The sequence below is a fragment of the Candoia aspera genome, chromosome 1 (genome assembly GCF_035149785.1).
Source record: "Candoia aspera isolate rCanAsp1 chromosome 1, rCanAsp1.hap2, whole genome shotgun sequence".
NCBI classification, from domain to species: domain Eukaryota; kingdom Metazoa; phylum Chordata; class Lepidosauria; order Squamata; family Boidae; genus Candoia; species Candoia aspera.
In genome coordinates, this window is record NC_086153.1 from 189,116,707 (window position 1) to 189,144,019 (window position 27,313).

Consider the following 27,313-nt stretch of genomic DNA (forward strand, 5'->3'; position numbering starts at 1 on the left):
ATGGTACAGTCAATCATACTGCCTACCTCTCCTTAACAGAGCCACTAAGAGATTATCTTGGCTTTGTGTCCGAGATTTCAGCCAGCATCTTCACAGGATAACTGAGGAATGCAGGATGACTCTGTCCATCCAGGGCTGATCCCACACCTCGAGATTCTAATCATGCTGCTGGGCATACACCAAACTGGCTACTTCCAAATTGCATGAAGAGTATGCCGACTGTTTCATGCTGTTATCTAAAACACTAAAACCTAATCCAGCCAAGACAAATTCAGTTTGTTCTTGATGTATTTGCATTCTCATTAAAATGTTCTTTCCTGGCCTCCGGCTATGTTGAACTTTCTGCTGGATTGGGGAAGGCTGGAGGATATGAGCAGTTTAGAGCTGCTGCCTGATGTAGCTTTGTCAGTGAAAGCTGACACTCTCATTAAAGGTGATGAAACAGCTGCTTTGGGTGCAGACTTGGAGGGCTAGCAAATGGGAGTCAAGGTCATACCCATGCTGCCCTCACAATCCACCTGGGCGAGGTGTCCATTAGCCATGCTGTCTGGAGGACTGCACAAGTTCAGATTGAACACATCCAGAGAGCACCAAGTTGCAAAAAGCTACTTCCAGACTTGCAACCTAATGACAGTTAGGCAAGGTTTGTGAAATTATAAAAAGAGACTGGATCTAAAAAAGACAGAATGCCTGTGTAAAAACTGCATTTATTGAACACTTACATAACTTTTTTTTTAAAAAGCCATTTTTATTTTTTTTAAAAAGTGCTCCATGGCCAATACATTATTAACCAAATCTATTCCAAAGTGAATAAAAAACAAAAATATACATTTCAAAACACTTAACAGCTTTGGACATAACCCTTCAGACATGTCTGTGCAAACATTGCTGAACTTCAAGCTCCATATCTCCTCTCTGCTCTGGCAGAAACAGAGTAGCCCCGCCAGAGCGCTTTCGGGCCAGCTGGGCCCACAATGCACCATAGATGGCTACTACACGCTCCAGTTAGAAGTCGGCCTCCCAGCACCCACAGAGGCCAGTGGCAGGGAGTTAATACAGGAGAGGATCTTGCTGTATTTCTCTGCTTTTGTGACATGAGCCCACAATGGTGAAAGCCACCCTCCCTTTGGTATAAAGATCATAACATACATATACTGTTGCAAACACGGGTACATTACAACAGCAGCTGAAGAGCAGACTTTATAAAGCAGCACTAAAATAGGAACTTTGGTGAAAAGACACACTGAAGATTATTCTGCCTGGAAATAAAAAAGAAAAAAAAGGGGGGGGGGCTCATTCCAGGCAAAGGAAGCATTGTCTAGTCTCAGTTATAGAAACACCAGGAGATTAAGTATGCCTTTACTTGAGATTGTTAAATCCTCAACACTGGCTGGATTCTGCCCAATGAACTTTAAAACAACAACAACACAGCCACAAGGCATTTAGTGAGGCAAATCTCAACAAGAATTAAGCCCATCTTCTTATCTCTTCATCCCAGAAATGACAAATAGGCATTTTCGGTGCAAAAAGGAATACATACCTTTTAAAACGTTAAAATACCTTTACCCAGTGTATAGTATAATGCCTCATAATCACATATTTTATATGCGTGCTTAGTAAAATACTGTGCATCTATGACATACTTCTGATTGGCTACATTTTTGGATGCAAGTCAAAAAAAATGCAGGTGCTTTAAGTGATTAATACAGGCTGGGATTTAAATAACAAGGTAACATCTAGCTAAAACTAAGCACATAAAGGTGCCATTACAATATGGTGAACTGCCACTGATGTTGGTGGGAAACAGACTGTGCCTGGAGGAATACAGTTCTGGCAGAGCAACTCTGAGATTAAATCAGCAGTTTAGTCTAGGGCACAGGTTTTCCCTACCTCAGATCTGAAACCTGCTTCTCAAGGTTGAGCCAAATTGCCTGACTGTCACATCCAGTAAAAAGAAGGGCAATATTTACAAAGGTACATACACCTGTCTATTAAAAAATACCCAAACTGAAGTTTTCTTTTTAGGAAAATACTTTTGCAAGTCAGCTATATAAAGATAAAATACACTCCAAAGATAGTTTTTACATCATTCTATAAAGTGCAGAGAAAACCTTCACATAGGGAATTACTACTCCCCCACGACGAGAGCAGAATTACAGCAGCTTTTGCATAGCATTACTCAGAGGAAGTGGGGCCTTCTCTTTCCTCAGGATATTGGCTCAGAAAGAGTCTCTTCAGGCCCTCTTGGTTTCTGAGACAGCAACAGCTTTGCTTCAGGAACAGCCGGAGGTCCCAAATCTCCATTGAGGGCTTTTCTAGAACCAAATGCTGCCAGTCCTATAACAAGAAAAGCACTCCTCAATCATTTGCCCTTCTTTGCTTATTTCACAGAAGCAGTAGAAACCATCCTATCCGAATCACAGGGCTGAGAGAGTGAGAGGTGTTCCCAATGAAGCCTTTAACTCTACTCTTCCCTGGTAGGCTTTGCTTCGTGTGGGCACAGACACCTGGGAAGCTGCCTTAGGCCAGACTGCTCATCCATTTAAGCCAGCCTTATCTACTTGGGCTAGCAGTCACCTTTGGTATGCCAACCTTCCCACTGCCAGATATTTGGTACTCTAACAAGAAGCCATCCCAAGATCTAAATCCTACACACAAGACACATTTCAGAGTCAGGTCCCTTCCTGGAGAGAGCCAGCACACTGGGACCTGCTCAGATATCGGATCCCGTTAAAAGCTCAACTAGCACCCAGCCCAAAGGGTTGGGAATCCAGTGCACAACTCAGAATGTTGACAACAGGAACATATCACCTTTGTGAACCAGGGCTGCACATCTGGGGAGAAGCTGCAGCTATAGCGGCAGGGTCGTGTCATATGCAGGAGTAAGACCAGGGTTTTCTCTTTTTTCCCTCTGGGTTTTTCTTGGGGAGGTATTTGGGGGGGGGGACTTTCCTTGCTTTTTAAAATTATCTCACCCCCAAATGGGAAAGACACTGCTATGGATTATCAATCACTGCAGTCAGATAGAGCTTGAGAGACTACAAAAAAGAGACTTGAGACCTCTGACCCCTGATCCTGATCTTCTCCTTCACAGAACAGGAAATAACACTGTATGTTTAATTTAGCTTAAGATGCATCTAAATAATGAGCATGTAAGAAAATTGCTATTGCTTAACATCAATAAAGAAGTTAGGAAAAAAATATCTCGGATCACCACTTTTGCGTTTCTTGCACACTTTTCTAGCGCTGACAGTATCATGCCTGAACCCTCTCTTTAACTTTCTACTACTTTTTCTAACACCAGTTTAGAAAGTACTCTCTGAATCCATCTTAGTTTAATGGGTGCAGGGCAAGAGAGATACTGTAGTTCATTTTGATATTCACTGCTATTCTAGCAAAGACTCAGGCTAAGATGTAGGAAAACTAAGTACAAAGTGACGATAATATCCATAAAGGAGTACGTCCTTACTGTCTGTATCTTCAAGGGGAGCATCTATAGAAGGTTCTGTATCTGAGACTGTTCTTCTCCACCGGTGCGAAAGCTGATGGGAAGACGCATTTGGTTCTTTTCCAAAACGACTGCTCCTAAAGTTAGAGTATTGCACAAGTTATGACATGTTTTTAAGACCTACAGTTCTCTTGGGTCCATTAATTTTATTTGTAAATATTATTTCCCTGATATACGTTGCCAAAAGATAATACTGCAAAAGATGAAAAGGGAAAGGCCCACTGCAGGTTAATGGGGTCCATATAAATACTCCACTAAGAATTAAACCAGATGTTACGCAAAATTCACAGTTAGCATTTTGTATAGCATTCAGTGGGAGGTGAAGGAAATTTGTACTGGGACCACAAGGCAGGACATTTTATTAAATTAAAAAAATATATATAATTAAAGCAGAGATATATTTTCAAAAAAGTTAATGTCTACAGATGGACAGGAGGAGGTTTTTAACTCTGCTTTTCTCAGTGCGGTCCCCAAAGGCATACCTCTCTTGCACTGTGATACAGCCAGGGACAGAAATTTTTCTTAGGTTCCCCTGAACAACACAAAGAACAGGAAATTTTCATTGGAACTATAGCTAAAAAGGGACAGGGTAAAGTTCCTGCTTGCTACAATCTCAGTGAAAATTCCCCCAATGTCTTAAAATAATAATAATTTATTAATAAGAAATAATTGCAAATTAAACATTATAATTATAATTATTAAATAATTATAAGAAATAGTAAATAGTAAATAAATAATAAATAATATGACTGCCCTTTCTCAGTGCCTGGGGGCTGTGTGGGTCTGGATGGGGAACAACAGGCTTCAACTGAACCCTGGTAAGACGGAGTGGCTGTGGGTTGATGGGGCTTCATCTTCCGGGAAACGGTCATCTTTAGTTCTGGATGGGGTGGCACTGCCCCAGACAGACTCAGTGCGTAATCTGGGGGTTCTCCTGGACTCATGACTCCTGCTCAAAGAGCAGGTGGCAGTCATGGCCAGGAGGGCCTTTGCGCAACTTTGGGTTGTGCACCAGTTACGCCCATTCCTGGATCGTGAAGCCCTCCAAACAGTCACTCACGCCCTGGTTATCTCCCATATAGACTACTGCAATGCGCTCTACATGGGGTTACCCTTGAAGAGTATCCGGAAGCTTCAGCTGGTCCAAAATGCAGCCGCGCTATTTTTGGTGCCCCTAGGTGGGCACATATAACACTGTTGCTGCATGAGCTGCACTGGGTGCCAGTTTGCTTCTGGGTCCAATTCAAGGTGTTGGTTATTACCTTTAAAGCCCTACATGGCATGGGGCCAGGTTACCTGAGGGACCATCTCATCCCCATTACATCAGCCCGCCCCACCCAATCATCCAGAGAGGGCATGTTATGGACCCCATCCATAAGAGGATTTCATCTGGCGGGGTCCAGGAAGCAGGCCTTCTCTGTGGTGGCCCCCGCTCTCCGGAATATCTTGCCCCCGGAGGTGAAGCAGGCCCCTTCACTCCTGACCTTCCAGAAGGCCCTGAAGACCTGGTTCTGCCGTCTCGCCTGGGGTGGGAAAGTGAATAACCATTCTTGGGGATGGCTCGCACCCTAGAGACCCTCCCACCAGCCTGGATTTTACATTTATCTTGGATTTTATTTATTTATTGTGTTTTATCATAATTGTTTTATGTGATTTTAATGTTTATGTTTCGTGTGGGATTTTATTGTAAACCACCCAGAGTCCCTCTTCTGGGGAAGATGGGCGGTGGCTAAATTTGAGTAATAAATAAATATTATTATATAATAATATATATTATATAAATAAATAATATATATGTTATATTATTTATATTATAATGTAATATAATGTTTATAATATAATATATATATAATAAATGAATGAATAATTATAATAAAGTTATAAATAAATAATGTTATAATTATTTATTATTTATAACTAACAACATTGGTAATGTTACATCTGACTGAATTCTAAGACATACACTCCAGTTTTCATTTTGAATAACAGGAGGACAGTCTGTTCCACACACCTGTGGGCCTAGCTGGATTAAAATGCACTGTAGGTATTATAAAGCTAAAAAAAGAATCCAAATGTAATGTCAGAAAAAAAAGAAAGAAAGAACAGTCTTCTAAGTGCCTTATGTGAGTTGAACCAAGTTAGCCCAATATGCTTTGGATATACAGTTCTTCTCAAGAGTTCAAACTCTCAAAGGTACTTCAGTCCACAAGTTAAAAAGGACATTCACAACTCATTGGATTAATTTAGTCAAATTCAAGTAAGGCACTTTGAGGCCCATTTCTTTCTTTTTTGTATTTGGCAGTGGGTAACCAGGATCATTTTTAAAAAAAAATCCACTAAGTAATTATTGCAATTATTTAAATAAATCTAAAAGAACATATGATTAGAAATAATGAGGGAGAATTCTAGACATGGATGAGTTTTATCTATTATTACTATAATAGAAAAATAAAAGTCAAAAGACTTTCCAAATGGTAAAATATCACTAATGCTCCTTTTCTCATTCTTACACAAAACCTTATACAGGTAGTCCTCATTTAGCAACCACAACTGGGACTGGCTACTTGGTCATTAAGCAAAACAGTTGCTAAATGAAACCGCAACTCTGCTTACGATCTTACTTCAGTTTTCCTTTGCTTTACAGATCTGTAAAGGTAATAAATGCGAGGACTGGACACAAAGTTACTTTTTCATCACCATCATAACTGTGAACAGTCACTAAATGAGGACTGCCAGTGAATTCAATCTACTCATGTATTAATTTTCAACTACATCACATAAGATCAACTCACCAGAAACATACCTTTCCAAAATTCATGTGAGATTATATGGGGCAACAGGCTGTGAATTTCAATTACCAGATCATAGAGTATTCCCATTCATTTGGGATCCGGAAATATTTCTCAGTGTGATAGGTGAGCCTTAACATTTTCTTTATAATTTGTTTGATTTTCAAATATTAATTATTTAATCACAACTTCATACTTACCTCTGAAGATTACAAGTACCTGGATGGCTAACAGAACGTTTCATCTAAAGAATAATATAAGAAATAAAACAGGTTATTATAGATTTTGAAATACTAATTGTATTTATTTTCTATTGAAATACTATTATTTCAAAAATATTTATTTGGAATGCTTTTTAAGAATGTATGGGGGAGGAACACGCATACCTGAAAGAGTAAATGACATTTTATAACATTTATAATGTAATTCAAAAAAGTACATTACTGTTTTCATGTTAGTTTTAATATTTAGTTCACCAACTGTAAGGAGACCTTGAAGTACTACATTTCAGCAAATGAGGAGTAATGAGCTAGATCTAGACCCTGACTTTTAGAGATCACCAGGTCTGCAGAAGAAACCATGGATGCTTGGGAGGTCAGAACACAGTCTAAGGCTGGGAATAGTCGGCCATGGATGTCTTTAAACCATTAAACTTGTTAGGTGATCTTGGCTTTTTGCTCACAAATATTATGGAATTTATTGAGGAGTAAAAGCATGAGGCAATATCCTCCCCAATAGGGAAGGTTGTTGTCAGAAGGACATGTTTCTAAAACAGGGCATTTAAGAATATAATAGGCAAGCTTTCCTGGGAAGGTTTGAGGCTTTCATTACCGTGGGCAGAGGCTTATCCTGGTGACTTGGGCAAGGACAACCTTGAGGAAGTGTATGCTAGCTTATCCCTTGCTGTTCCCTCCCAAACTTCCCCAAACCTTCAGGAATATTTGACACTAAAGAATATCCAACCATTTGTACAGGTGAGGGCGACACAGGAGAAACTAAAGGATCAGGATGAGGCAGTGGAAACATTTCCGGCTTAAATTTGGCATTTGCTATTTTCACACATTCTTCAAGAGTCGTGATAAAGGTGTCACAGGTGGCACTGAGCAAGGAAGAAGCTTCATTCATATTCTGAAAATAAAAGGAAAAATTAGGTATTAGAAACTTTTAGAGCAACTAAACAATTTAAGATGTGTTTCCCAGTAAAACTTTTCAACAATTTAACTGGTAATTGCTGGTTTGCAGGAACTTACTTTGATGAATGCCAAACACTTTTCTAAGGGCAGTGTCGTGAGTACTGAGGGTGAGCAGGAGGGGGCCTCTATCCAGGGGGGAAAACGCATGCGTAGTACTGAGGAGTTAAGCAGCCATTCAAAGAGACACAGATCAGACCCGCCTTAACCTTTGGGGTTTATCTGTCTGGGTTTTTCCCACGCTTCTTCAGTTTGTTAGGATTTTCTGTCTAATGTAGCAGTAATAAAGTACTAGAGACCTATTCCTTGTCTCAGCGTGGTTCCTGGCTGTTAGGACAGGCAGGGTGGGGTACAGATGTTTATTTATTTATTTATTTATTACTCAGATTTAGCCACCGCCCATCTCCCCCAGAAGAGGGACTCTGGGCAGTTTACAATAAAATCCCACATAAAACATAAACATTAAAATCACATAAAACAATTATGATAAAACACAATAAATAAATAAAATCCAAGACAAATGTAAAATCCAGGCTGGTGGGAGGGACTCTAGGGTGCAAGCCACCCCCAAGAATGGTTATTCACTTTCCTGCCCCAGGCGAGATGGCAAAACCAGGTCTTCAGGGCCTTCCGGAAGGTCAGGAGTGAAGGGACCTGCCTCACCTCTGGGGGCAAGATATTCCAGAGAGCAGGGGCCACCACAGAGAAGGCCTGCTTCCTGGACCCCGCCAGATGAAATTCTCTTATGGACGGGGTCCGTAACATGCCCTCTCTGGATGATAGGGTGGGGCGGGCTGATGTAATGGGGATGAGACGGTCCCTCAGGTAACCTGGCCCCATGCCATGTAGGGTTGACTGTACCTCAGACATATTTGTTGTGGTAAACTTTTTTTTAACATGATAAAAGGTTAATACTTTGAGTATTTAAAGACAGAGAGAAGAACAGGCAGCTTTCCAGATGTTGCCAAACTACAGTTCTCAGAAGCCCCAGCCAACATGTTTTTATCAAAACAGGACCACATGAACAGTGCAAGGAGCTGGAGTTAATGAACTAAAGGACCTTTAACGTTAACTCCTTGAGTCAATGTTTATGTTTCTTTCAAGTGAACCTGAAATGCATCCCTTAACAAGAGATGGCAGATTTTTTTTCCTCTTTCTACTGCAACAGAGATGGCATTTCCCCCTTGACTTTGGTATAGGAAATTGAAAAGCAATTATTCAGGACTGTATTATCACATGGGCTTCCTGAATCAACAGCTAGTTAACCTTAAAAGAGAAAGTCGAAGAATTGTTAACCTCCATCTCCCAAGCACAAAAATCTCTTTAAATCTGTTAAATACAAATTTAATGGTTTTCATGCTTTGGAAACAGATTTTTTACTTAAATTGTAGCAGGCAACAAAGAAAAAGGGCTAGAAGGGTTACTGGCCTTTACACTTACACAAATGAAACAACATAACTATTGATCTATTATTTGTGATTCCTATGAAATGTAGAGACTGATTCCAGAGCCACTATCTTTTAAAGATGTATTCTAAATTGCGCCTGGGGTTTGCAATTTTTACTTCCTCCCACTTTACATTCAACTGAAAGTGGATTTATATTACGGCGCTGCCGAGATTCTGATATTAAGATTTCTAATTGATGTAATAGTTTTATTTCAAAACAGAAGCAGATAGCTATTTTTTCTTTAGATGCTGAGAAAGTTTTTAATAAGGAATTGGTGGGTGCTGTTCTGAAGCAAATGGATTCCCCAAAAGTTTGGATATCCATACCTTAAGGGGTATGGTTAAGTAGGTAAGTTTATTGAGCAACTAGATCATATTACAATAGTGCATTTTTTTCTTTTAATCTACAACACAAAATCTTATCAGGGATGCCCTTTTACATATATATATATATATTTAGAATTAGCCTTTCAACTTGCTGATTTTGTCAACAGAAATTCTGAAAATATTGATGGTAATGTACCAGTTGAGATGAAGTAGAAAACAGTACTGCATCCAGAAGATGCCTTATATTTCATAGATAAGCCAGAAACACCTATCCCTAATCTTATTTTTTTAATACAAGAGTTTAAGATCTTGCCTAGTTAGACTACAAACTGGGTAGATCAAACTACATATTACTCAGTAATATTTTTGATATGTTAGCCCATGGGCTTTGAGATTGTTTACTGATTTTTCTAGTTATCTTGGTATAATGACTTTTAGAAATCTCTCTCAACTGGTCAACATGAATTTAGCTCCTTTTTGACCCCAATGAAAAAGGATACAGATAGACGGCCTAGAATTCCTTTAGTTATCTGGGTAAAATAAATGCAATTGTCAACGAAGTCAACTTAAGAGGCCTTCCTATTTTTATTTCACCATGCTATTTTAAGCGATTTTATCTCCCTCTTTTGGGGGAGATGGGCGGTGGCTAAATTTGATCAGTCAATAAATAAACTATTAAAAAAAATTATTCCGTAAGGTCATCCTGCCAGTCTCACTGTATATATTATACTGTAACTGGACTGCTGAATGAACCAACTTATCTGTGTTGAAACAGTTTGGATATTTTCTGCAGAACTTAAAGTTTGATTATATCACAACACTTCTTCACAGTTTATTAAGTTATTATCTGGACCCAGATCTCAGTGTCACTTATTCTCTGAAATGTCACATCTGTTAAAGAACTTGGAAGTGTGCAGTTCCTAACTTAGTGACTGAACCTTATAAGGTGCAGAAGAAAGTAGATGAAAACAATACACACACAAACACACATATTTATTCCTGTTTCCCCACAACCCGCTAGGAGATCCACTTCCTTCACAGAACAGCTACTGACAGACACAGCAAATGGGAACAAAATGCCAATTCCTTCCATTCCAAGGACAGAAACCGGAAAAAAGGGAGAGATGGGGGAAGGCGGGATGGAATAGAATGGGATAAAATGTGGAATCCTAAACATGAAAACACTGCAACAGTTTTGTTATAGTGTCTTCATTTTTACAGCCAATCTTCCTTGTGTGAGACATTTTGCTGATACATTAAAACCTTGATTCTTTGGATCTCTATTCAGCCAAAAACTTCAGATGCAATGTAAAAAAAAACATTTGAGACTTTAGCCACAAACAGTCCATTGTTTCTGAAGCAATTCAGAAAATTGAAGTACCTTATGTAATGTGCATCAATTTTTGTAATTTGACACATAAAAACATCAATTTAGATTATTTGTTATGCAAATCATGGATATTGATACAAATTATTCTTTCTGACTTTCACCAGGATTTTAAACAGATTTCTTCTGACTTCTATCAAGCTTTTATGCAAAATATCCAGGACATTGTGGAAAATATGAGATCTAAAATGTGCCATCAGGTTGGGGATGTGGTGGATGAAACTTGAGGAATTTAAGAGCGATAGATGGGTTTTTTAAAGACTGAGATTGGGATTTTTATTGAGATGCTGGATGAAGATTGGATAGTGGAGTTGGAGAAATCTAAGGGAGAGAGTGATCTGCAAGCCATAAGCAAAATCGATCTCCCGGTAGAATGCCATGAAAAGAACCTGGAATCTTTGAGGGGGGCAGTTGGGCTGCTTGATTCTTGCAAGAGGAAAGCTCTGTGCACATTGTGGGGATATGTAACTCCTCTGGTTTATTTTGAAGTGGGATAAGGGTTGAAGAATGTCCATCTGGTTTGCTTTAAGGATTTGATTGATGCTGTTTGCCTTTAAAGATGTGGATTTACTGTTTTGAATTGGTTTTGTTTTTTGGGTTTATTAAGATTAAAATTATTAAAACTGTTGTATTAGGGTTAAAGAATGTTTATCTGGTTTGCTTTAAGGATTTGATTGATGTTATTCCCTTTTAAAGATATAGAATTACTGTTTTGAATTGTCTTTGTTTTTTGGGTTTATTAAAATTGGGATTATTAAAACTGTTATACTATTAAGTATAACAGCATACAACTTATGTGCTTTTTAATTTGATTCTTATTATAGTAGACAGAAATGTATAGAATAGTGGTAGGAAGGGAATAATTAAATATGTTTTATTTTTTGGAGGGGAGAAAGATGTTTAGGAGGTTTATATGAACTTTTTTTTCTTTATTTTAATATAAAGGGGAGGAGTAACTGTACTTAGTGATTTTTTATTAAGTGGAACGACTTATAGAAATAGTATGGTGTTTTGGTTTAATATTGAGTAAGAGATTATGGAAATTCTTGTATATCCTTGCTGTTAAAAGTCAGAAGCCACATCTTCCTGTAAATTTGAAAATTTTTCTCTTATGTTTCCATACTTTAGTTTTTTTTCTTTCTTTGTAGTTTTTTGAGGTTTTGTAGTTTTTATTCTTCTCTTGAAACCTAATAAAATTTACTATAGATACTGACACAAATTACATCATTATGCAAAATTATGTAAGTTGACATAAATGAACAAATGCAGATGAAATGGGACATTTGGCTTTAACAGACAAAAAAAAAGAGAGAACGAATCTCTCCAAATAGCCAGTTAAATTAAGGTTTCACTATCTTGGAAGGGAACAATAAATACCTTAAGAAAAATAAACTAAAAGTATTTTGTATATGTGTGAGATTCAGTTATTACTGGTAGTCTGGCAGTGATGTACCATCATGGTACTCTCTGATAAAATTATGGATCCAACATGACACTGTTGCACATCCTTATAATCCAAGAGCCTAATTTCAGAAACAACATTTAAAGGGGTGAATAAAAGCTCCTTCAAACAATTATCTAATACCTCAATGCTAGGTGAGGAATGATTCTCATCATGATGAACATATTCTTGTATTGTATGGACCTGCTGCATCAAGAGGTCACAATAGAGACGAAGTTCAGACATTTTGGTTTTTAAAGAGTCGTTGGTTTCATTTATTTCTGGAAGAAAACAGAAACTTCACTATTCAGGGTTATAAGTGACCTCCCCAAGTATTAAAAAAAAATCAATATTCATAATTAATTTTTTTCAAATTGTCTACAACTTGTTAAACTTCTGATCTTTTTGCCAATTTCCAATTTTACCTCTATTTTGTAGTTCTTCATAATTCCATTTTTTCCCAATGGGCTTACTAAGTGTGCAGAGCATTCTAAATTACTGTTTTAATGCACCCTAACCACTGGCTATGTTCGCTCCATTGAAAATGGAGAAGCTAGCTTATACAGAAAATAATATTAGTCTACGTGGCTCAATTTTGCCTTCTTTCATTTATATCATTCATGTCCAACTGCAGGATCACTCTGAAATCCCCAGTCTTCTTAGGTGTCTAGTTCTCTCTGAATGGGAGGATTCCAGAACTATTACCTGAGTTTCCTTCACCTCAGCAGCACATTCTAAGTTAACAGAAAGTACATTCATTGTTGCTCAAGGCAGTAGCACTATGTGCGCCCTGAAGCCGGTTCCACAATAGCTGTGGGTTTTACTTGTAAGTGAAACCATCTCAACAAAATCATCTCAGCAAAATGAACAGATCCGAGTACATGTAACTGGGCAAAAACTTTAGTAACTTCTATGTCACTCAGCCAACTTCTAATACTGACACTCCCACAATATGTCTGATGGGGCAGGGGGGCACAGAGTGCAGCCCTGCTCCCAATGCCAGTGTGCGCCCCAGCCACACATTCAACCCCCTTGTGAAGCAGCCCTATGGTGGAGGATTTTGGTCTAATGGGAGGAATCCTGTACAAGGGCCACTCTCTGTAAGAATAGTGTGATATAGAGAAGCCCAGCCGGGCTCCTTCTATTTGGCCAGTGCTTGTTTTCCTCTTCCCTATATACATTTGTATTTCCTTTGGGATCATGTCTATTGTACTGTGAATCTACGACAGGTGGTGTCTTAACTTTGAGTATCTGAAGGCTATAAAAGTGCCTAGAAGTTTCAAACCATTAAGTAAAGCCTTATGGCTGTAAAAGCCCCCTAGGGTTCAACACGTGGGGGTGCAGCAGTGTGGATTATGGTGCTTTCCAACCATGAAAGAAAAAGAAAATTAGATGTACATTTGATGGTTTTGAACCACACCTATAAAATATTCAAGAATCTACCTTTTAATGGTTTAATTATATTTTAGAAAACCTATGTACCTTTTTCTTTTTTAGTTCTGGCATCTGTCAGGCAAGCTTTTGAGCTCCCTAAGGCTACTAGCCACCTCTGTCGCTCAGCAGCATTAACAGCTTTCATGTAGAAATGCTGTTCTCCTGGAATTATTAGCTCCATTCTGGTGCTATCTGTCGGATGAACTTAGGAAGAAGAGAAAAGATAAAATAAGTTTATAGATATTCCAAAATTGACTAGAATAAGAACAATAGTGTTATCTAAAAAAATGTATTACTTTAGTTAAGGGATGGGCAAAGCAGCACTTACAAGCACCAATGTACTTGCACTACCCGCTCCCATGGCATTACAGAATGCTATCAGAAGAATATACTTGTACAGTAAGTGCTGTTCTCTCTGTGCTTCTGTGATAGGGTTCCATTCTCCAGATCCAAGGGTATATATTCAAAGATAACCTACACCTGCACAGATGTTCTGTGTTCTACTCAAAATCTATACACTACACTCTCAAGTCTGTCTATAACCTTTAACTGGGCAAAATGGTGCATCACAGACCAACAATTTTTGAACCAAGGTACCTCAAATGGGCTAACTTATAGAATACATTCAAAATCTGGACCCATGACTCCCATAGAATTGAAATTCGGCGAATTTTATAAAACATTTTATGACATAATACAAAATGTCATAAAACATTTCCTGTGGTCAGTTCCAGATGTTTGACCGTGCTATACAGTTCAGTATGACATGGGCTATTTTCAAGGCAGATATACTGTATCTCTGAATATCTCCCTGAATTTTTAAGAACTTTTCCAGTGAAGGCAGTACATTAGAAGCTCTGCCACTGTTGAGGGCATTGAGGAATCTGGTAAGGAAATATCTCTGAACTGATGACCCAGTGGGTCACAGATTGTCTGATTGCCAGCAAAGGTAAGTGCACAGTAGTAGTATCAGGAACAGAAGTAGACATACTTTTAAGCTAAGGAAAAAGATGCCTCAAGGACATGTTCAGTCTCGGAAACCATGTTTAGTTCCGGAATTGAGCTTATGATCCATTTCTTAGGATCCTTCTTCTCCCTCAAAGTTGCTATGACTCCATAATTTTTTGTTCCTACAGATAAGCAATTCGGACCCAGAAAAGCCTAACTGTAAATCACCATGGCCTAGCACTGATAACTTTGCACAGACTGGAATAAAAGACATATTCCTCACAGCTAGTCTTACCTTTGATTTCACACACGGCCATCTTTATACTTCCTTTGCTGCCTTTACAAACATCATCCTGTGAATCATAGTATGACAATATCCCATTATCCAGAACAAACCAGCGAGGCTTCCAACCTAGGAAAATAGCAGAAAAGAACATCCATCTGTTTTGTTACAAATATAAATTTCACACAAACATCAACACCATGCTTCATGTAGAACTTATAGCTGAAAGCAAGATTCATGTTCATTCACATTGTGTTTGGGAATAAATGATGCCATTTTAATAATATAATATTCTCTTTTTGTTTATGGATGTATAGAATATATATATTTATGCTGTATCTTGAGGACATATGTCCGATTTAAAGTATGTACTGAAAGCATACTTACAAATTAATGTGAAGTGTTCTAAAAAGCAGGTGTAAGAAAGGTCTCAATCATTTTAAACACACACACACAGATCCTTTCCTTTAACTACTTTGCTAAATTACCAAGTACTATTTGAAATACCTAAGAAATATTTTAAAAAGAACCCCATGCATTCCAGATCTTACACTACAGGTGTAGAACCAAGGTGTCCCTATAGAAGATTCCATAGCTGGGGCTTACTGAAAGCTAAAGCAAAGACCCTTTGATCCTTTGCAGTTATTTCTCTCCCTGTCACATCTGCTCTGGTCATCATTTAAAGGACTGAAGAAATCATAAGAAACCAAAGGTGAAAGATTGGAAGATGCCAATATCTAACTAGCACCCACATGCAGTCATGCCCAATTTAACTATCTCCATATATTGCATAAATCCAAAGACTTGCACTAAGCAAAATGAGAAAGGAACAGAATCAAGCAAAGGCAGTGGCACAGATGTCAAGCCAAAGCCCTGATTAAGCAATTTATGAACCTCACTGCACCAATCAGCAAAATCTCCTGGTTCTGGATGCAAACAAGGCTTTGCTAAACCCACCAAAAGAACATGGTATCCTTTGCTGTCAGCTGACTCCATAAAATGAGAACAGGGAACAAAACATCAACTAGAGTTCTGTGAATTGTGGAATGTACACAATTCCTTCTGTTACTCTCTACATATTCAAGAACAATGAATATATATATGATGTTTGTATGCCACTCCATAACGTAAAAATCTTTTTAAACAGGCAGCTTAAAAATAATGAGCATTAAAAGAATTTACATATGCAAAACCCAGAAAAATCAAAAGCAATCTAAAATACAATAAAGAAAAGTCACAGCTATTCTAAATATGCCAGTCACTTCAGGGCAGCCCCTCTCACCTGTCTGCTCCATTTGTTCCACAAATTAGGCTCCATATAAGAAACATGTAAGCCATGACTAAGTGTGGCTTTTGTTCTGTTATGGTTGACCTTCAGAATTAATGGCAACTATAGTACTCTGCACTTATCCTTGCTCCTAGCATTTCTCCTGCTAGTTACAGGGTCTGCTTGTGTTCTGCTGCACTTGCTGCACTTCTTATAGTAAAGCTATAAATGCATGATATGACAAGGAATTTCACTTTTCAGACAGCGTATTGCAGAGTCTGACGCTGTACGTAAATAAGACCTGACTCTGTCCTTAAGTGTCTCCCATATTATCATTGGCTGTATTTTGTGAGAGACACCAAAACCTAAGGAAGTCTTCAAGCTGATTTCAACTCCTGTAACTATACGGAGTTAACCATGGGGTGTTTGGAAGTGCCTTGCCACTGTTTTCTTCCAGGATGTTTTTCTTATAATGTTGACATTTTCTGGGAAATTTCAAACAGGAATTGTACCCTTGAAATAGATGAAGTAGCACCAGAATGACTCATCATAAAACACACAAACTTTCCTGAAGTGGGTCTTCTTCACTGATACACCCAATAATGATGAGATCAATTACAGGACAATTTTAACTACCTTCTTGATTGTTTTCCATGCAGAAAGACCTAACCACTATCATCTAAGGAGCCAGTAAAATAAGAAAAGAGTGAAATGGAAGTAGATTCCCTTTTGAAATAAAGATTCAAGCTAGAAAGATTAAGGGGTTACCACTAAACAGCCACTAAACTGTTGAAATGCTGAGGCCTGCTTTAAATTGGGGCAGTAACTTTATGCCCCCTACCAGGCAAGATGCTAGTGAACTTCTCCCATCATTCCTAACTGCTGGCTGGGACTGATAGGAGTTGGAGTCCAACATCTGAAGAGCTACAGGTACCACATCTGGGCTGTTAAGTACTTGTCTTAAAACAACCACTAGGGTATTGAAATGCTGACGCCTGCTTAAAGTTAGGGGCAGAGATTATGCTCTGCCTTGCAAGATGTTACAGTACCGTAATGGACTTCTTCATCGTTCCTAACTACTGGCAGGGACTGATGGGAGTGAATCCAGCATCTGAAGAGCTACAGGTGCCACATCCGGGCCGTGTCTTTCATCTCCCTGTATTCTGTCAGCCAGCAGCCCTGCCTCCCTTCCTACAAGACTTTGACCGGGCAACGCCTTGCCTCTTTCCCTCTCCTGCTGCTGCTTTTTGCTCCGGTAGCGGGGAAGAAGCAGCGGCTTATTCTTCTTCGGCGTCTTCAAAGGAGGATGAGCAGCCGAGGCCGCGGGGCAAGCAGACAGCCCAGGCCCACGCGCGACTGACAGGCGCCCGCCCGCACCCGCGGGTCGAACGCCCCGTACCTGTGAGATAATTGGTCCACTTGTACAGAACGCCTTCCATCGTTCAGAGCCGCGGCTGGCGCACCATCCTGCTCGCCCGCCTCCTCCTCCAAGAGCAGCTCCAGCGGCAAGGCCAACCCACCTCGCGCCTGCTGCCCCTGAGCCTTCCAAGGCACCACCAGCGGCGGCGGCGGCGGCAGAGCAGCAGCAGGAATCCGCGATGCGCATCGAGGGCTGAGAGGCTTAGCTCGCAGGGCAGCCTCGGCCGCCCTTGGGTCCAGCTGCTTGGGGAGAGGCGGCTGTCCAGGCGGGTTTAGAGTCACTCATTGCCTGCGCGCCTCGCCGCCTCTGAGGAAACAAAGCAATGAGCGACGCCTCGGCTCGGCTGCCTCCTCGGTCGCTCGCTTTCCGCTTCCTTCCCTTTCCCTCCCCCTTTCTCGGGCCTGTGCGTTTGGTGCCATCGACCCTGACGTCTCATTTACTTCCTGGATGCAAGAGGTTACTGGCATATGAAAAAATACACCCTACACGCATGCTCGCATCGTTGCGGAGCTCCGGAGAAGCAAGCTCCCCCACCCCGCCCGTAGTAACGAAGATGCGTGCTCGCGGCCCTTCTTCGTCGTGCACTTATACGTATGAATGTAATGTAACCCCATTTGCTTTTTTACTACCTAATTCGCTGAGTGCATCCACTACAGCGCAAACTCAGTTTCCCCGGAGAAACATGTACAGTATCCCTATAATACAAGCCTTGCTACTTCCAGTTAGGTTGGATAGCATCGCAGGCTGCAGGCATCCATTTAAAAGGCGTGCCTCCTTCAGTCTCCTCACCTCATAGTATAAATGAAGCTGTTCAAGAAAATACTGTGGACGAGAGAAGGCTAAGAGGCAACTCTCCCAAAACATGATCACTGCTTCTTTCACTGCGTGCGAGAAAAAATAAATCATACCCACGAGCCAGCAAGAGACTACCACCCTGCCCATCCTATTTATGTCTAATAGCCGCCCTCCATAGTTTTAAATAAACGAGGAAACACTGCAAGAAATTTAAGGGCAACGCCCTGAAAAGTCCAAAGACCGCACGCTTTCTCTAGGAAAAAGGGGCGCAGGGCAAAGCAACTGGAGCAAGGCACAACTAGACCTTTTACGCATCCACCGGAACTGGGCAAAACACCCAGGCGGCCAGCGTACTGGGAGCATCCGTGGCCACGCCCCTCTCGGCTTCCGTGACGTCGAACAATGCTAGTGCCACGCAGCCCCAGGATCCGAGGACCAATTTTGCAGCTATGCCTTTCCGCGGGAGACTCTGCTTTCTCCTGCAGGCGTTTGTTCTCCTTCTTGTCCCGTCCTACGGGCAGAAGGCAGAGGGTCCCCCTGCAGACGAAGTCCAGATAGAAATCTTGCACGTCCCCAAAGACTGCGAGCCCAAGAGCAAAAAGGGCGATCTGCTCAATGCCCATTACGACGGTTACCTAGCTAGTAACAAGTCCAAGTTTTACTGCAGGTAAGTTTGCGGCGGCGCGCGCTCTCTTGAATTCCCACCTCCGCCAGCCCCCTCTTTGGCTGATCTGGCAATATCACAGTTTGGCTACCCAACTGCATAGATGTACTCCAAGGCAGTCATAGTAATATTTACGTAGTTCAGCTGCTTTTGAAGGGTTTGTGCCCCAAGTACTGCAGCTTCAAATAGTGACAGATCCTTTCTTGATCAATGGAAGGTGCAGATGATCTCAGCATGCTTCGATAAAACCATATATGTGTTGCTCTGTATACGTATCTATTCTAAATATTGTCTAACAATATCCCTAACTACTAATGATGTTACCTAGTTAGATAATGAAACATCTGCAAGCAAACAACAAAGCCCAGAGAGCACCAAGAACTCCATTGAGATATGTGCTATATATGCCAAAATATATGTAATAGATGATCCTTAAGAGCTCCCTGAGATGTGTACAGGTGTGGTTTCTCTCCTGGGGCCTTTTGCCAGTGCTTAGTTGAAGTGTTCTCCATCCAGGGTTAGATCATCAAAACCATACCAGCATAAAACTTGTTGTACCCATTACCAATCTCTATCCTGCATCTGCTGGTTCTGTGTAGGCTTCTGGCCAAATGGTAGGGCCTGATTTCATCTGTGCAAGATGTTCTAAGCAAAACCATCGGTTAAACCTTTGCTGTCACCAGTCATCAGGAAATGGTCCACCAATTAGGACACCAGTGCGGGAATGGAGTGAGGGTGTTGCTTTGATAGGCTGCTTGTCCTGCCACTCTTGTTTTACCACTTATGGTAATGAAGAGGAGGGCTGATGTACTTGGTCACTCCACAAGCTCACTGAGCAGGTGTTCAGCATGGGAAGGTGGTGAGTTTGGAAGCATGGGTAGACCGAGGCACTCCTGCTTGGGCGGTCAGAAGAACCCACATGTAGTGCTTGTGCAAAACGCAATACCTCTGCAAAGCCACTGAACAAAGGAGCAGACTTTTGAAAGAGAGCTAAACTTGCCCTTGTAAATCAGGCTAGCACGGCTCTTTCAAAGCTCAGCATCTGCTTGCAGTGAGTGGGGTTTTGGAAAGAGGCAAGTTCTCTTGCTTTACCAGATAATCTCAGGAGAACATGGTTCTTTCATACTGAGCACCTTCCAGGTCTTTCTTCAAGAGGACAAAAAATGAATGGCAGTGAAGAAGAATGCTGAGGGGAGAGGAGGCATGTTACATCAGCCTGAAGTGGCTAACAGGCACTGGGCATATTCTGCTTCTTATGGGTCATGTGATGGGACTACAGACAGCACGGATGGCAAAGCATTTCAGATTTGATACATCTCAAAGCTGCTTCTTGGTGCTATTGGCTTAAGGGGAAAACATTCATTCAATTTGTGTTCCAATGAATCCCAGATAAAACATGATGGTAAATAACATTAAAGCATTAAACTTGACAAACACATATGCAAAACAGCCACAGTAAGAAACAAGATTAAAAATGGAATAGAATTAGCCACATGGACTGAAAATGAAATGGGGACATTACAGAGAAGAGATGTTGTAAGTGGACAATGATTAGATCAAGTGGGAGCAGATCCCCAATCAATCAACTCAGTCAATGGTGCCTTTATCATCAACCTAATCTTGAGTCCCACACATCCTTCTTGGGTAACACATGAGAGAAAGAGATGCCACTCTTATTCAACCCAGGGGGAGTGTTCTCTGTATTCAGACACAAATGTCCCTCCTGCCAATTCTCTTGATCTAATCTGGTGATTTGGTACTATGTGGCTCACTTCCTTCGATCAGGAATAGTTTGGATTTCAACTGGCATAACTTGTAGATGCTTGTCCTTGATTATGAGGAGAAGCATGAATGGGACACAGACTAGACAGTTCCCTCACAACTGTCTTGTGCTTGTGATGTACTTTCAGCAGGCTGGTGAAGCTACTGGTGGACCTGTTGTCAAGCATCCTATAGTCTTCACTTGCTTCATGTGAAATCGGTAGTACTGAGGGTCTCTGAATTCCATTAACAGTGTCTGGTATTTAATAATTAAGGCCGTATCTGTAGTCATAGGCCAGGGCAAGATTACATTAAGTGTAAATTCTGTTTGAATTATGAGTGTGTAAGTAATACAGGAAAGCCTCTTGCATTCTTTGGGCCCACATACAAAAGGTACCAGTGCTGATGGTCTGTTAATACAATAATGAGCTAGTTCCTTAAAGTATAATGTTTTTTTTTTCTTTGCAGTCGCACACAAGACAATGGCCATCCCAAATGGTTTGTCCTTGGTGTTGGCCAAGTCATTAAAGGCTTAGATATTGCAATGATGAATATGTGTCCTGGAGAGAAACGAAAAGTTGTCATTCCTCCTTCACTTGCCTATGGAGAACAGGGCTATGGTAAAATATGGCTAAATATGAATATTATCTTTGCTCTTTATTGCATAATGTTGCAGCCAGACTAAATAGGAGTATTGAAATTCACTGATTCACGAGCATATCATTTTTAGATACCAGTAACACAACTTTTCCTGTTGTTTTTTTATAACAGCATTTTTTTCTCTAAACGTTACTTGCCCACCGGTGACACTGATGAATTGTTGCTTGTGCTCAGATTCATTGCATTATTATTTAACCTAAAGGCTGCAAGGCTTAAAACGAAATAGCATGTGCAATGTATTTACACAGAATGAGTCTCCGCCCCAAAGGGCCTGGCAGCCTAAAGTACAGCAAGGGGAGGAGGAAAGGAAGAAGGAGAAGAAAGGTTGGAGAGGAAAAAAACATGCAGTTATTTTAATGACCTATCTTTAGGTTTGTTCCTTGTAGGGTGTGAAAAATGGTCTATGGCTTACGAACAAGATCTATACTCAGACTAAATTTATCTGGATGACTTGTAGGATAGGGATCTAGTAAACAAATGCAGTTTTCTCTTAATAGAGGTAGCAGCTGATGTGATAATACTTTTAAATGTGTCAGGGGGGATGGACTTCCAGATATGCTGCTAACTTCAAAGGCCAGAAAAGTTCTAGACTATGTCACATATAAAGCTTTGTGAAAGGCCCCCATTGCTAATTCACTGTCATATCAGCCTCTTTATTGGCCCAGGAGAAACAAGAGCCTTTCATGGTATCTGTTGGGTCAGAAAGGGCCTCCAACAGTCCCAACGAAAGGAGAGAAATAAAGTGTAATTTCAGCCCTACAACTTATACAAACATTCCCATCATACCAACTTTTGATCAGATCCCTTGGAAAAGAAATTTATTCTTTGTTGCCACTGACATTGTATTAAAATAATGTTTTATTCAATTGTCAGCAAATAGTTGCTATAAAGTGTCAGAGTTTTGTAGAGTTTAAGGAGTTTTCAGTCATCTTAACTTTGTGAATAGTTGTGGAGCTTGTCTGAGCAGTAAATGGATAAAATAATTCATCTGGAAAGAATTTACTGCTCAGTTCAGACAAATATTAAACTATAGTTTGATGTTCAAAGATCCCTTTCCATTTTTACCTCTTCCATCCTTCTCCCCGTCCACTTTCTGCTTTTTCCTATTCCAGTTCATCTTTGTGTCCAAATTAACAAAGTATACCTTTCCTTCAAATTATGGTTTTAAACCACCATTTGAAAAGCTTCTCTAAATGATGGTTTAGCATCAACTGTAGTTTCCCACTTTGGACATCGCGATGAACTGTGACATATGACGAATCCATATGTTCACCAAGAGGGAACCCATACACAGAGAGATGAGCATACAAGCTTGCAGTCAGTACACCAGTCACCAAAATATTAATAATGTGAAATTATATCAGATTTGAATATGAGTTTTTAACTCATAAGTAATGTAGCTTGGCCCTAGAGCAGGCTGGCTGGGGAATTCTGCAAGTTGAAGTCCACATGTCTTAAAGTTGCAAAGGTTGAGAATCACTGCCCTAGATTGTCCTTTATCTGGTTTGATTGACTAGATTGAGTAGATTTAATTTAGAATAAAATGTGCCCTGAGAACACCTCACCAGTCTCTATGTCAGAATGGCAGTGAGCAAATATTCAGCACGGCCAACAGCATCTACCAGAGAGGTCCAAAGAGGAAGGTTGTACATGCGTCAGTTTGCATGCACATACAAAGGGGAGGGGCTTGGATCACAATGCTGTGACCTCCCTCTTTCCTGGTTTGACACCTCCCTGCAGACACCACTGAGCACAGCATTAAATCTACCTAGAGTCAATACTTATGGATGACTTGTTCAGGCAGGACTTAGTCACAACTGAATTCAGTGGGACAGAACTTAGTTTTGTTTTGTTGTTTTCATTTAAGGTGAAACCAATGAAGTGTAAACATTGAAGGATGCAGCTGCTGTATCACTATGGCTTGGTCTCTAACATGTTTAAAACCCTCAAAGGCCAGCCCCCTGTGATTCAGATTGTCTTAAAGTCAGTAATTATCTTAATGTGACTTCCATAGCCATGTTACTGCATTGTGTTCCATCAGTAGATATTATAAAAGAACACATGAGGGTTGTCAGACACTAACGATGACTCTTCTTTTTAGGAAGCAAATGAAGAAAGTATTTTTTCCCCATCTACAATCTGCTTGTTCTCTGTCAGCATAATCCTGCATGCTGGTCAAAGACGACCCTAGTTAAGAATGTCAAGAATGCATGTGGCTTTATGCTTCTTTCCAGGGGTATTCCTGTGGTATGTATTGCTCTTGTAATTGCTAGTGACTGAATTCTTGTGTTAGGCTTTGCTGCTAAATCTTGAAACAGAGCAGGGAGGAAATATAAGTGGTCTATGTGGCTGCTGCATGTGCCTTGATTTAAAAAAAATATGATAAGATAATCCCTTGGATCAGCTTTGTGAAACTATTGTCCCTACCCCCCACCCCCAGCCAATATACGTCATGGCCCACATGTATAACCCTCTAAAGATTCAATATGCCTCACGTTGTTGGTTTAGGAAATGTTAAAGCGAGTTCTTTATCCATACTTGGCCAACATGTTGCATTGTGGGTAAGGGTCAGATCTGTACAGTACTCAGTGGGCAGCAGAGTAGCTGTGACAGACCTAGATGGCACTCACAATTTAAGCATCTGTGCATTCAGTCTTTGGTGACATTGTCAAAATCTCACAAGATTTGGCTATTTCTAAGCATACATGAAAATTTTACCAATCCACGTTTATAGATGTGGGGGACTGTCTGAGTCTCTGCATGAAAGGTAATCTTTGCCTGTTTATTCACAGTGAACTTTTCATATGAGTTTTTATTTCAAAATTGTTTATGATGAAGAACCTATTTAAATTTTTAGTTTTCAGAGCTACATATGGATGTTCCAGAATAAATCCTGGCTTAAGGGATGTCAAGTCTGATCCTTGTGACCCAACTCTTAACTCAGTTCTGTAAGGATGCCTGTTAGATTTCAGGCAGAAGTCTTTCCTGACCTTGGAAAGGACAGAGAGGAGCCAAGTCTTGACCTCCCCTCATTTTGGATTTAGTCACGTTGGATGAGTTCCCTTATAAAGAGCAGAACCAGATCCTGTACTGACTAATTGCATGTGCATGGCTTGTGAATCACTTTGTCCAGACTAATTCTGGAAACTCCCTCCCTCAATAATAGCACTTGTCTTTGATGTTCATTATCTTTTATTTCTGAGAACCTGCTAAATCTCACATATCCCATTTTGATGTCCCTTTTTTGAGATTCTTCTATCTTTCTTGAAGTGGTAATGTTTTTATTGCTGAAGCCTTGCTCCTATATTCCTAAAAGCCTGCATATTTAAAAGAACAGAGGGATGAAGTTCACTTTCTGATCAACCAGTGCCATTTGGCCCAAAGCAAAACACAGGACTCACGTCATAGTCAAAGCAGTGGGAGCACCACCAAGCATCCCATCCTGCCATTTACTACCCTCCCTTAGCACACCAAAAGGCTTTGGAATGAAGAGTGTGCACAGGGCATTATACGTTTATATGATGCCTTTGATGATGGAGGATTGACTCCAACCAAGTGATTCAACAAAGCACCTCCCTCAATGTGAAGTCCATCATTAACACATTGCTAAAGAGCCATAGAAATGTGGTCTGTGGTTAAAATGATCTGATGTCAGAATATGCATTTCCTAAAACTTCACTGTTACTTCCTTAGAATCAGCAAAGATTCCACCCAATGCAACACTGATCTTTGAAATTGAACTGTATGCAGTAACTAAAGGACCACGGAGTGTTGAAACGTTTTCTCAAATAGACCTGGATAGTGACAAAAAGCTTTCAAAGCAAGAGGTATGAGGAATAATATTCTAAGTCACTTCATTAAAGCATTTCATTTGTTTATAGTCATTTTATCTAGTACTGTGGAATAAATGTATGAACTGCTTTCTTTGTACAATCATGTTTTATATATTAAAACTGAAATCCTTTTTGTTTTGTTTTGTTCTTTTCTTGGGAAGGGATGTCTGGATCATCACTAGTTCATTTAGTTAATACACCTTTGATGTCTGTTCTAATAGTTAGAAATGCTAAGTCTCATCAGTCCTCCAGTGTTCCTTGAATTCAGTGTTGCTTTAGACCTGGGTGGATAAGTTGTGACTCTGGATACCAATTCACAACCTTCACCATTAGCCATGATGACTAGTGCTGATCAAATTGGAGTTCAGCAATTTCTGGAGAGTCCCATATTGTCCATCCTTGTCTTAAGGCACTGCCTTTTATCTGGGATTCAGGCTCATCTCCATGACTCTAAGACATTAGCCATTCTTTGGGGAACACAAAAGTAAGCTGTTTGGCTTCTTGTATTGTGCTCCCCAGCAGTCTCTCTTTCAGATGAGGAGAACTATGACCTATTCTCACCACTGAGGAAAAACAATATGGGAAGATACTGAGCATGGGAACAGTGAGCATACTACTGTTGCATCCATACTAGAAGTAGCAATTCTCTTTCTGTCTCTGTCTTGCTCAAGTTTGCCAGTAGATCCCATTCTCAGATAAACTAGTTTACCTAAGACTCTTTTGCTTTCTTAGTAGAGGATTATGCTTCATTTCCTCATGGGTAAGAAGCTCCCTAATTTTAACAGTGGCATTTCTTGGATTCATCCCTTGTGCACAAATACGCAGTTTGGAAAAATCATTCTCCTTGACTGTAAGTTGCTGATGTCAGTGGTTTGTACTAATGATGGCTGTCAGCAAAATGGATCCCTCTGGTAGAACAGATTCAACTTCCTGCTCTAGCCCTGCTGTATTTCCTAAAACTACAGTATGTTCCAGAGGATTGAAGGTGCTAGTGTGCAGTGAGCAAGGAAAAGATTTGTTTTGTGAGCTGAAGTCTGTTTTGTGACCATAGATGGAACTTCATATATTTTAGAATATAAAAATGCTTGTCTTCTTTTTATGTAGTATCTTGATTTTCAGTCCGTATAGTTGACTGTCAGTATATTGGGGTTCTATACAACAGAAGTGGAAATTATTGTTGTTTTTAATCCCTTTAGATAAATGATTATTTGAAGAAAGAATTTGAAAGAGATGGCAAAAAACGTGATCCTTCTGTTCATGATAGTATTTTGGTAGATATATTTAAAAAGAACGACCATGATGGAGATGGCTTCATATCTGACAAAGAATACAATGTCTACCAACATGATGAACTATAAGAACACATTGTTCAAAGGTCTACTTGTTGCTTTATGGATCTTGGTGTCCTGATCTTGCAGTTTTCATGGGCCATGGAGCATCCACAAGGATTTCCCCAGTCATCACAACTGAGTGACTTCGCTGCACTTGCTTCCCACTCTGATGAAATCAGTATCAATTCTCTTCATAAACAAGCCTTTGTAGATGTACCCAAAGGAATCTAAAGCTCTGGCACTAGATTTGATGAATCAAAGACACATCGTACCCAAATGTATAATGAAGCAGCCCTGTTGGTTTCACTGGGATTTATCCTTTAGATTTATAGCCACATTTTAAAATGCTTTTTGTGTTACATACCATTTTATATAAATTCACTGTGGTAATTTTTTATACTTTTTTATCAAGATTAAAATTTGTTTCAATTATGGTCTGATAAACTGCAACAGAAATAAAATCTGAAAAGTGTGTATAATTGGTATGCTTCCTCAACTTAACACTCTCAAGTATGCAAGAATTTCCAGGATATAAATTTCTGTCAGGTAAACTCAGGCAATGAAGTTACTGATGTTTCAAGCACCTTTTCTTTCTACATAGCTCAGAGGCTGCATACATGTGTATGTGGGGGTATGAGAAAAATTTGAAGCAGAACAGAAATAATTTTCCTCAGCCCCTAGGTTTTTTCTGAAAAAAAATTGCATTGAGGCTCTGTTAACATATTTCCACATAATGTATACTTAGCACCAACCAGGCTTGTAATCCTTATTTAAATCAAAAAGCTTGGATAGTTACAATATCCTGACATATTTTGATGGTAGCCTATA

At 40.0% G+C, this 27,313-nt stretch overlaps 2 protein-coding genes across 2 annotated transcripts; one reads left to right on the forward strand and one right to left on the reverse strand.

The window, feature by feature from the left end:
- Window positions 1–727: 727 nt before the first annotated feature.
- On the reverse strand, window positions 728–17,794 carry PLEKHA3 (pleckstrin homology domain containing A3). Its single transcript, XM_063318121.1, has 8 exons — window positions 17,421–17,794; window positions 14,767–14,883; window positions 13,572–13,727; window positions 12,234–12,370; window positions 7,261–7,425; window positions 6,498–6,541; window positions 3,470–3,585; window positions 728–2,337 (listed from the first exon to the last, which is right to left on the reverse strand). The coding sequence occupies exons 1-8, from the start codon at window positions 17,458–17,460 to the stop codon at window positions 2,207–2,209; spliced, it is 906 nt and encodes a 301-aa protein (XP_063174191.1). The 5' UTR covers window positions 17,461–17,794; the 3' UTR covers window positions 728–2,206.
- Window positions 17,795–18,545: 751 nt separating this feature from the next.
- Window positions 18,546–26,918, forward strand: FKBP7 (FKBP prolyl isomerase 7). Its single transcript, XM_063318122.1, has 4 exons — window positions 18,546–18,903; window positions 21,130–21,281; window positions 25,015–25,148; window positions 26,351–26,918. Exons 1-4 carry the CDS (start codon window positions 18,686–18,688, stop codon window positions 26,510–26,512), a joined length of 666 nt encoding a protein of 221 aa, XP_063174192.1. The 5' UTR covers window positions 18,546–18,685; the 3' UTR covers window positions 26,513–26,918.
- The last annotated feature ends 395 nt before the right edge of the window (window positions 26,919–27,313 follow it).